The sequence below is a fragment of the Salmo salar genome, chromosome ssa25, assembly GCF_905237065.1.
Source record: "Salmo salar chromosome ssa25, Ssal_v3.1, whole genome shotgun sequence".
Taxonomy (NCBI): domain Eukaryota; kingdom Metazoa; phylum Chordata; class Actinopteri; order Salmoniformes; family Salmonidae; genus Salmo; species Salmo salar.
This window is the reverse complement of record NC_059466.1, coordinates 39706434-39718111: the sequence shown is the minus strand read 5'-3', so window position 1 is coordinate 39718111 and position 11678 is coordinate 39706434. Positions and strand designations below refer to the sequence as shown.

Genomic DNA, 11678 nt, shown 5'->3' with positions numbered 1-11678 from the left:
GTAGGGATTGGAAGCAGTGCAGAACCACAGCAGAAGAAGATCTGAGTAAAATCATCCCAATGCCTACAAACATTAAACTGCCTGAAAAGTAGCTACATTTTCTCCCCTGTAGTTGCTTTTGAAGTCAAGGAAGCTTTTATTGATCCCTCCCTTCTTAAACTCTTTAGGGATGGGGGGCAGCATTGGGAAGTTTGCATGAAAAGCATGCCAAGAGTAAACTGCCTGTTACTCAGGCCCAGAAGCTAGAATATGCATATAATTACTAGATTTGGATAGAAAACACTCTAAAGTTCCCAAAACCGTTAACATAATGTCTGTGAGTATAACAGAACTCATGTGGCAGGCAAAAACCTGAGAAAAATCAAACCAGGAAGTGGGAATTCTGAGGTTTGTGGTTTTCAAGTGAATGCCTATCGAATATCCAGTGTCTGTGGGGTAAGATTGCACTCCCTAAGGCTTCCACTAGATGTCAACAGTCTTTAGAAGTTGTTTCAGGCTTTTATTGTGAAACGGGAGCGAATAAGAGCACTCTAAGCAGACGGCCCAGGTGAAAGCCTTTAGTTTAGTCACGCGCGTGGCCGTGGGCGCAAGCTCCATTCCCTTTCCTTTCTAATGAAAACAGTATTGTCTGATTGAAACATTATTGAATATTTATGATAAAAACACCCTAAGGATTGATTATAAACATCGTTTGACATGTTTCTATGAACTCAAATGGAACTTTTTTGACTTTTCGTCTAAACTTTGTGCCCGCGCTTTGTGCATTTGGATTACTGGACTAAACGCGTGAACAAAAAGGAGGTATTTGGACGTAAAGATTAACTTTATCGAACAAAACAAACATTTATTGTCTAATATGGAGACCTGGGAGTGCCATCAGATGAAGATCATCAAAGGTTAGTGATTAATTTTAACGCTGTTTCTGACTTTTGTGACACCTCTCCTTCTTTGGAAAATGGCTGTATGGTTTTTTGTGGCTAGGCGCTGACCTAACCTAATCACATGGTGTGCTTTCACCATAAAGCCTTTTTGAAATCGGGCACTGTGGTTGGATTAACGAGAAGTTTATCTTTAAAATGGTATATAATACTTGTATGTTTGAGGAATTTTAATTATGAGATTTCTGTTGTTTCAATTTGGCGCCCTGCAATTTCACTGGCTGTAGGCCAGGTGTTCCGCTAACGGAACCCCCATCCCAGGAAGGTTAAAGACATGCTCCAGAACTTTGGTGACTAAGTATTTTTTAAACCTTCCGCTTTGGGATGGATTTGTCAATGTGTAGTTCATACATGCATAATCTATGAGCAAAATACCTGTTTAACCTGTTAGCCATGAAATCCCTAGATTGAAAGCAACTCTTTTCCTGGAAGCTGCGCTGTGGCATTTTTTCCCACGTGGGCCAGCCCCCTAGCAATTCGAGTTCTAGCCAATGAGCTTCATCCCCTTCCCATTTGAGTGACAGCTAGCAAGATGCACAAACAGCAAAGCGAGAGAGAGAGCAATGACTTGGTGCACATACAGTATGTGACGTAGTATGCAATTTTCAGGGACCACTTTTGGCTCGTGAGCTCTACTTTCAGAACTACTGGCTAAAAAGTGTACAAAAGTACTGAAGAATCTCTTAACATGTTCCCTTCTTGGTTTATGGTAGGCTCAGGTGGTCTGCAGAAAAAAAAGAATTATCTGTTGAAAGGATGTTATTGATGTTTGGAGGGGGGCAGGGGTACCTTTTTGTTTCGATCCTGATTCTGCATTAAAGTCCCTGTCTACACACACACACACACACCTACACGCACACAGTGACCACGACCTCTCTCCTTTGACCTTGTCTGAAGACCTATTGATCATGTCTGGACTTGCGTCCAATCACCAATAGTAGAGAGGAAATTGATGTGGTTGAATGGGATTATTGTAATGACATTGCATGTATAATCCTGTTCCCTGGCCACATCCCTAATGCACTAATATCCATACATTTCCATGGATGGGGAAATAAATGTCTATCTTCAAATTTATGTCACGCAATACAGAAATTTCGAGAGAATCGCATGTTTAGTTCCCTCATGTAAAAACATTAGGGGAGATTTTCTACCATACTTGAAAGGCAGTCAGATCTGGAAATATGCATAGCCTGGAAATGAGATGGAGATTTGAAACAGTCATAAATGGACATCTGGCAGCCATCTGATAGGACATGGAGCTATGTCCCATGATGCAATAACTGTTTAGTGTAGAAGTATTGGAACTGTGATTTCTAAACAAAGTAAATTAATCTGTCTGTCTGTCTGTCTGTCTGTCTGTCTGTCTGTCTGTCTGTCTGTCTGTCTGTCTGTCTGTCTGTCTGTCTGTGATTACCCATACTACGCAGAATGAAGTGTTGAGCAGCACTTGATCCTTTACAGCAATATGGGGAGCAGAACTGTCAGAGCTGCCTAATACTGCGATCCATCATCCACTACATCCTGTGTGTGTGTGTTGTGCATGCTCATAATTAAATCACTAGATCAATACTACCCAGCAGCCTATGACTCCCTCTCAAGACCGTTACAATATGCCACGTTCTTACTCTCCCTACACCTCTCCCTGTTTCTCCTTCTCTACCTTTCTCCCTCTCTATGTCTGTAAATATAAAGGCATGCTACGATGCAGAACTCAAGCCTAGGGATAGCATGTTTCTCTGAAGCCCTGTTGGGGATGGAAGACGGAGAGGGGGGAAGTGGGGCTGTATTGGGGATGGAAGACGGAGAGGGGGAGGTGGGGCTGTGTTGGGGATGGAATACGGAGAGGGGGAGGTGGGGCTGAGAGGGGGGAGGTGGGGCTGTGTTGGGGATGGAAGACAGAGAGGGGGGAGGTGGGAGGTGGGGCTGTGTTGGGGATGGAAGACGGAGAGGGGGGAGGTGGGGCTGTGTTGGGGATGGAAGACGGAGAGGGGGGGAGGTGGGGCTGTGTTGGGGATAGAAGACAGAGAGGGGGGAGGTGGGGCTGTGTTGGGGATGGAAGACGGAGAGGGGGGAGGTGGGGCTGTGTTGGGGATGGAAGACAGAGAGGGGGAGGTGGGAGGTGGGGCTGTGTTGGGGATGGAAGACAGAGAGGGGGGAGGTGGGGCTGTGTTGGGGATGGAAGACAGAGAGGGGGAGGTGGGGCTGTGTTGGGGATGGAAGACGGAGAGGGGGGAGGTGGGAGGTGGGGCTGTGTTGGGGATGGAAGTCGGAGAGGGGGAGGGGGGCTGTGTTGGGGATGGTAGACGGAGAGGGGGGAGGTGGGGCTGGGGTGAGGAAGGAAGACGGAGAGGGGGGAGGTGGGAGGTTGGGCTGGGGTGAGGATGGAAAACGGGGAGGTGGGGCTGGGGTGAGGATGAAAGACGGAGAGGGGGGAGGTGGGGCTGTGTTGGGGATGGAAGACGGAGAGGGGGAGGTGGGGCTGGGGTGAGGATGGAAGACGGAGAGGGGGGAGGTGGGAGGTGGGGCTGGGGTGAGGATGGAAGACAGGGAGGTGGGGCTGGGGTGAGGATGAAAGACGGAGAGGGGGGAGGTGGGAGGTTGGGCTGGGGTGAGGATGGAAGGTGGAGAAGGGGAGGTGGGGCTGTGTTGGGGATGGAAGACAGAGAGGGGAAGGTGGGGCTGTGTTGGGGATGGAAGACGGAGAGGGGGGAGGTGGGGCTGTATTGGGGATGGAAGACGGAGAGGGGGAGGTGGGGCTGTGTTGGGGATGGAAGTCGGAGAGGGGGGAGGTGGGGCTGGGGTGAGGATGGAAGACGGAGAGGGGGGAGGTGGGAGGTTGGGCTGGGGTGAGGATGGATAACGGGGAGGTGGGGCTGGGGTGAGGATGGAAGACGGAGAGGGGGGAGGTGGGGCTGTGTTGGGGATAGAAGACGGAGAAGGGGGAGGTGGGGCTGTGTTGGGGATGGAAGTCGGAGAGGGGGAGGTGGGGCTGTGTTGGGGATGGAAGACGGAGAGGGGGAGGTGGGGCTGTGTTGGGGATGGAAGACGGAGAGGGGGGGAGGTGGGGCTGAGAGGGGGGAGGTGGGGCTGAGAGGGGGGAGGTGGGGCTGTGTTGGGGATGGAAGACGGAGAGGGGGAGGTGGGGCTGTGTTGGGGATGGAAGACGGAGAGGGGGGAGGTGGGAGGTGGGGCTGTGTTGGGGATGGAAGACGGAGAGGGGGGAGGTGGGGCTGTGTTGGGGATGGAAGTCGGAGAGGGGGGAGGTGGGGCTGTGTTGGGGATGGAAGTCGGAGAGGGGGGAGGTGGGGCTGTGTTGGGGATGGAAGACGGAGAGGGGGAGGTGGGGCTGTGTTGGGGATGGAAGACGGAGAGGGGGGAGGTGGGGCTGTGTTGGGGATGGAAGACGGAGAGGGGGGAGGTGGGGCTGTGTTGGGGATGGAAGACGGAGAGGGAGGAGGTGGGGCTGTGTTGGGGATGGAAGACGGAGAGGGGGGAGGTGGGAGGTGGGGCTGTGTTGGGGATGGAAGACGGAGAGGGGGGAGGTGGGGCTGTGTTGGGGATGGAAGACAGAGAGGGGGGAGGTGGGGCTGTGTTGGGGATGGAAGACGGAGAGGGGGGAGGTGGGGCTGTGTTGGGGATGGAAGTCGGAGAGGGGGTGATGCAACTGAAGCCAGTAAAACACCACCCAGCAAAGGTCACATATGGGAGAACCATAGTGGTCAACGGTCAGATTGTTTCCTCAGGCCAAGGCCAAGGTGGCAGGGGACAGTATGGGTCAGTCTCCGAGGTGTGAGGCTAATTCTGACCTTGGCTTTGGGATGATCAATAAGAGCAGAGCTGCTGTCCTCCTCTGCCTCACAGATCAATGACACATTGACATTAACTCTCTGGCTATTAGCCTGTTATATCTCTCTCTCCTTCGAGTCCTTTCATTGTCTTCTACCGATGGGACATTTACTGTGACCACTTAGCCGTTAGCCCCACTTAGTCTCTCTCTATTTATCCCTTTCTCTCTCTCTGTCTGTCTGTCTGTCTCGCTCTCTCTCTCTTTCCTCTCTCTTCATTCTCTCACCTTCATGCTCCTAGGGTAATTGCTATCTTGTTGGGTAGAACATAGACCACACCTTCCTCGTCAGCCCCAGCCCCACTCCGTAATGTCTGGAGCTTCTCTGTGACCACGGATATAACAACAGAATGGAGCTGTATTGTTTGGACAGTTTCTTATTAAAAAGGCCTCTCCTTTATATTCACACGGGTGCGTTCTCCGTCCCATAGCAGTGAGAGGCAATTATCCACATGACTAGTCTTGGAGCCAGAGGAACAAGCTCAGTCTTTATCACAGAGCAATGGGAGTCCAGAGGAGCTCTCTGTATTTCTGTAGTCGTCAGCATTTCCATTATTAAAAGTAGACCAATACCCTTTCATTCATTGTATTGACAAGCTGTGAGGAAAGTTCATAGTGAAAAGAAAGCCAGGTCATTCTTCAATTAGGGATAGTTGAATAAGTGCCACATTTTGTAGAAACTGTCATACGTAGAGCCAAGAAAGCATCTTCACAGAAAAACATTACAGAGAACTTCGTAGGCCTATAGGGAGTGTGGCTAACCAAATGCAGATCAATAAAAATGGTCAAATACTCCAGCCACCCAAGTCAAAGACCGTGCTCTCTGTTACCGCACCGCAAGCTGTACCGAAGTCTGGAATCAACAGGACCCAGAACAGCTTCTACCTCCAAGCTATAAGACTGATAAATAGTTAGTCTGGGTATCTATTTGGTTAACTATTTAACTATCTGCAATGACCCCCTTTGCACTAACTCTTTTAACTCATCACATACACTGCTGCTACTGCTTATTATCTATCTACAGATCTACCTCGTTCCCTTACACATTCAGTACAGGTACCTCGTGTACATAACCAAGTTATCATGGACTCAGTACTGGTACCTTGTGTATATAGCCAAGTTATCATGGACTCAGTACTGGTACCATGTGTATATAACCAAGTTATCATGGACTCAGTACTGGTACCTTGTGTATATAGCCAAGTTATCATGGACTCAGTACTGGTACCTTGTGTTTATAGCCAAGTTATCATGGACTCAGTACTGGTACCTTGTGTATATAGCCAAGTTATCATGGACTCAGTACTGGTACCTCGTGTATATAGCCAAGTTATCATGGACTCAGTACTGGTACCTCGTGTTTATAGCCAAGTTATCATGGACTCAGTACTGGTACCTCGTGTATATAGCCAAGTTATCATGGACTCAGTACTGGTACCTCGTGTATATAGCCAAGTTATCATGGACTCAGTACTGGTACCTCGTGTATATAGCCAAGTTATCATGGACTCGGTACTGGTACCTTATGTATATAGCCAAGTTATCATGGACTCAGTACTGGTACCTCGTGTATATAGCCAAGTTATCATGGACTCGGTACTGGTACCTTGTGTATATAGCCAAGTTATCATGGACTCGGTACTGGTACCTCGTGTATATAGCCAAGTTATCATGGACTCAGTACTGGTACCTCGTGTATATAGCCAAGTTATCATGGACTCAGTACTGGTACCTCGTGTATATAGCCAAGTTATCATGGACTCAGTACTGGTACCTCGTGTATATAGCCAAGTTATCATGGACTCAGTACTGGTACCTCGTGTATATAGCCAAGTTATCATGGACTCAGTACTGGTACCTCGTGTATATAGCCAAGTTATCATGGACTCAGTACTGGTACCTCGTGTATATAACCAAGTTATCATGGACTCAGTACTGGTACCTCGTGTATATAGCCAAGTTATCATGGACTCAGTACTGGTACCTCGTGTATATAGCCAAGTTATCATGGACTCAGTACTGGTACCTCGTGTATATAACCAAGTTATCATGGACTCAGTACTGGTACCTCGTGTATATAACCAAGTTATCATGGACTCAGTACTGGTACCTCGTGTATATAGCCAAGTTATCATGGACTCAGTACTGGTACCTCGTGTATATAACCAAGTTATCATGGACTCAGTACTGGTACCTCGTGTATATAGCCAAGTTATCATGGACTCAGTACTGGTACCTCGTGTATATAGCCAAGTTATCATGGACTCAGTACTGGTACCTTGTGTATATAGCCAAGTTATCATGGACTCAGTACTGGTACCCCGTGTATATAACCAAGTTATCATGGACTCAGTACTGGTACCTCGTGTATATAACCAAGTTATCATGGACTCAGTACTGGTACCTCGTGTATATAGCCAAGTTATCATGGACTCAGTACTGGTACCTTGTGTATATAGCCAAGTTATCATGGACTCAGTACTGGTACCCCGTGTATATAACCAAGTTATCATGGACTCAGTACTGGTACCTCGTGTATATAACCAAGTTATCATGGACTCAGTACTGGTACCTCGTGTATATAACCAAGTTATCATGGACTCAGTACTGGTACCTTGTGTATATAGCCAAGTTATCATGGACTCGGTACTGGTACCTCGTGTATAGTGCCAAGTTATCCTTACTCATTGTGTATTTATTCCTTGTGTTCTCTTTCTTAAAAAAAAGAATGTCTCTCTGCATTGTTGGGAAGGGCCCGTAAGTAAGCTCTTCACTGTTAGTCTAAACCTGTTTACAAAGCATGTTACCAATAAAATGTCATTTTCATTTTTATTTTTGGCATGATTGCTCTGTACCGCTCTGCTATCTCGGGAAAGATTCAACAGAGTCAATATAATAGGTCTAATAGATGTATGTGCCGACAAGCTAACAGGCCAATAAAGCTTTGCCTGGAGGAGACAGGGGACAGCTGATTAGCAGAAGGCTAGCTTTTAGTGGTCGCTAAATGATTGATGTATATTTTCACCTCTCTCACTCTTTCTACTGCTCTCTTTCTCTTGTGCTCCCAAGTAGCGCAGCGCTCTAAGGCACTGCATCTCAGTGCTAGAGGCATCACTACAGACACCCTGGTTCAAATCCAGGCTGTATTACAACTGGCTGTGATTGGTAGTCTCATAGTGCGGTGCACCATTGGCCCAGTGTTGTCTGGGTTTGGCCGGTGTAGAGAATAATAATTTGTTCTTAACTGACTTGCCTAGTTAAAAAAAAGGTTACTCTCTTTCTATTCACGTCACATTACAAAGCACTCTTAATTAACAGAGACATAAGCCCTACTCCAGCTCATTATCGTGCCTGTTAAATAGCATTACACTTCACTATGTATCCAACTTTTCTCTGTACAGTATGTGACTAACATCCAAGACTGCATCGTACTGGACTGGTTGCAGGCAGTGTCCCCTCACTCCCAGGATTGTCCTTGGGGAAATGCAGTGAGAACTCTGAGTCATCCAGAGCTATATCCCCACTACGGCTCCATGCAGACAGCCCAGCTGAGCTCTCAGATGAAGGGGTAAGGAGGAAGTGTTAGAACCCCCTGTCTACTGTCCCAGTGTGTGTGGGGGTACATATACAGTTGAAGTCGGAAGTTTACATACACCTTAACCAAATATATTTAAACTCCGTTTTTCACAATTCCTGACATTTAATCCTAGTAAAAATTCCCTGTCTTAGGTCAGTTAGGATCATCACTTTATTTTAAGAATGTGAAATGTCAGAATAATAGTAGAGAGAATGATTTATTTCAGCTTTTATTTCTTTCATCACATTCCCAATGGGTCAGAAGTTTACATACACTCAATTAGTATTTGGTAGCATTGCTTCTAAATTGTTAACTTGAGTCAAACGTTTCAGGTAGCCTTCCACAAGCTTCCCACAATAAGTTGGGTGAATTTTGGCCCATTCCTCCTGACAGAGCTGGTGTAACTGAGTCAGGATTGTAGGGCTCCTTGCTCGCACACACTTTTTTCAGTTCTGCCCACAAATTTTCTATAGAATTGAGGTCAGGGCTTTGTGATGGCCACTCCAATACCTTGACTTTGCCACAACTTTGCCACAACTTTGGAAGTATGCTTGGGGTCATTGTCTATTTGGAAGACCCATTTGAGACCAAGCTTTAACTTCCTGACTGATGTCTTGAGCTGTTGCTTCAATATATCCACATAATTTTCCTCCCTCATGATGCCATCTATTTTGTGAAGTGCACCAGTCCCTCCTGCAGCAAAGCACCACCGCAACATGATGCTGCCACACCCGTGCTTCACGGTTGGATTGGTGTTCTTCAGCTTGCAAACCTCCCCCTTTTTCCTCCAAACATAACGACGGTCATTATGGCCAAACAGTTCTATTTTTGTTTCATCAGACAAGAGGACATTTCTCCAAAAAGTGCGATCTTTGTCCCCATGTGCAGTTGCAAACTGTAGTCTGGCTTTTTTATGGCGGTTTTGGAGCAGTGGCTTCTTCCTTGCTGAGCGGCCTCTCAGGTTATGTTGATATAGGACTCGTTTTACTGTGGATATAGATACTTTTGTACCCGTTTCCTCCAGCATCTTCACAAGGTCCTTTGCTGTTGTTCTGGGATTGATTTGCACTTTTCGGACCAAAGTACGTTCATCTCTAGGGGACAGAACTCATCTCCTTCCTGAGTAATATGACGGCTGCGTGGTCCCATGGTGTTTATACTTGCGTACTATTGTTTGTACAGATGAACGTGGTACTTTCAGTCGTTTGGAAATTGCTCCCAAGAATGAACCAGACTTGTGGAGGTCTACATTTTTTATTCTGAGGTCTTGGCTGATTTCTTTAGATTTTCTCATGATGTCAAGCAAAGAGGCACTGAGTTTGAAGGTAGGCCTTGAAATACATCCACAGGTACACCTCCAATTGGCTCAAATGAGGTCAATTAGCCTATCAGAAGCTTCTAAAGCCATGACGTAATTTTCTGGAATTGTTCAAGCTGTTTAAAGGCACAGTCAACTTAGTGTATGTAAACTTCTGACCCACTGGAATTGTGATCCAGTGAATTATAAGTGAAATAATCTGTCTGTAAACAATTGTTGGAAAAATTACTTGTGTCATGCACAAAGTAGATGTCCTAACCGAGTTGCCAAAACTATAGTTTGTTAGATGGGCATTAATGTATTATTTAGAGTCTAGGCTGTCTTTGATCACGTCTTGATAAAGAGAGAAACTTACTATAGAGGTTTTTATTTTCCTTTATGTACATGGAGGATGACTCTAAAACTTTGGATGGATTAACCTTTGACTACTTTACTCCGAAATACTGTCGCTATCGGACGATGAACTGCTACAAGGCATTAATGTCATCGCGGGATTAAATGAGAGTTCACTCCAAAAATTGACATTTTCAGACGTTATTGAACCTGGAGAATGGTGTAATGTTTAGTGTCCACCTGTATTGTGTAGATCCAGCTGTATGCCTCATTACTAAATGAATGGGGAAAATGGGCACCGTCTAATTTCATCAGTGCTTATCTTTTTCCATTGATTTGTGGTTGAGGCATATCAACAGCAGTATTAGACCACTAATAAATGATTGGCTCTGATAACTGGTCTTAATGATAATGACACTGTAGGTATTGATTGGGGACAACATAGCCTATCAGCCCTGTACCAGTCTGGTGGAGTGGCCAGGGGAAATCACTAATAGCCAGACAAGCTAAGGCTAATATGATGGGGTCACGGGGACCTGTTTCTAAGTCATTCCCTAATTAGACTACATGCCCCCACCCCATTCTCTCTCTCTCTATCAAACGAGCCATAGCTGCTCCACCATTTAAGTCATTACCAGAGCTAATGCACAGATGCCCAACAGAGTGCAATATGCTGGACTGTCATGCTTTATGTTCATTAAAGTTGCTGCCCTTACATCGGATTTCCCTACTCTAATCCAAAACCTAGCCACTAGAGTGAAGAACAAATATCTGACCCAGGGTCAAATTCTTCAAAGAAAATTGTTTAGAGCTCTTCAGCTAAATGTTTCATATTTTATATCTAATTCCCCAAATATGTATTCAGCTCTCAACATCGTTGGGTAAGGACCAATTAAAATCATCACAGACAAACTTTGTGTATCACCAGTTATGAAATTGTGAATTTGATTAATTTCTTTCTTGTTAATTAAATGATGCATCTAATTATTCCAGCTCAAATAGACAGAAGCAAACTCAGAGTCAGTATCGCTGTGCAAGAGGGAGACATCTACCATCCTTAACCCTCTCATATCTCGCTCTCCCTCCTCCTCCCCTTCCTCTACCTTGTCTTACCATTACTTTATTCATGGTGTCTTTTGTATGTTCTAATATCCACAACCACCCATTCCCATTATCCTCCCCCAAACCCGCCCCCCGCCGCCCCCACCCACACACCAAACCTCATCAATTCAGTTCTCTTTCATCCAGCCCATTCTTTAGAGATCCAATGGGTTTTTAGCTTTCAAGTAGATGCTGTTAGGACCAGGTTGTATGACCTTTTGATTACAGAAAGACAGTTCTGATGCTGATAACATTATGTATTATCACTAGATAAAGGCCACTGTCTCGTCAGAATAAAACAACGGGCATCCCTTTCATTCTGCGGCCCTGTTGTTTCAAAAGCAAGCTCCTAGCCCTACATTAATTAGACTCCTATTTGGTCGGCTGGGGAATGAATCGCCTGCTCTCTCCCTCTATTCTCTGGCTGGTGAAGAGTTAGCCACTCACATAAAAGACTGTTTGAAGATGACATTCATGCTAGGACACAGGGAGACCGGGGAGGCACTCAGGACTCCATTCAATCTAACCTGCACTGCAAGAAATAACTTGGCTATATACACAGGG

General features: G+C 46.1%; 1 protein-coding gene across 1 annotated transcript; it reads right to left on the bottom strand.

The window, feature by feature from the left end:
* Positions 1-2597: 2597 nt before the first annotated feature.
* On the bottom strand, positions 2598-4655 carry LOC123730500 (vegetative cell wall protein gp1-like). The gene has a single exon (XM_045707440.1). It carries the CDS (start codon positions 4653-4655, stop codon positions 2598-2600), a length of 2058 nt encoding a protein of 685 aa, XP_045563396.1.
* Between the last annotated feature and the right edge of the window lie 7023 nt (positions 4656-11678).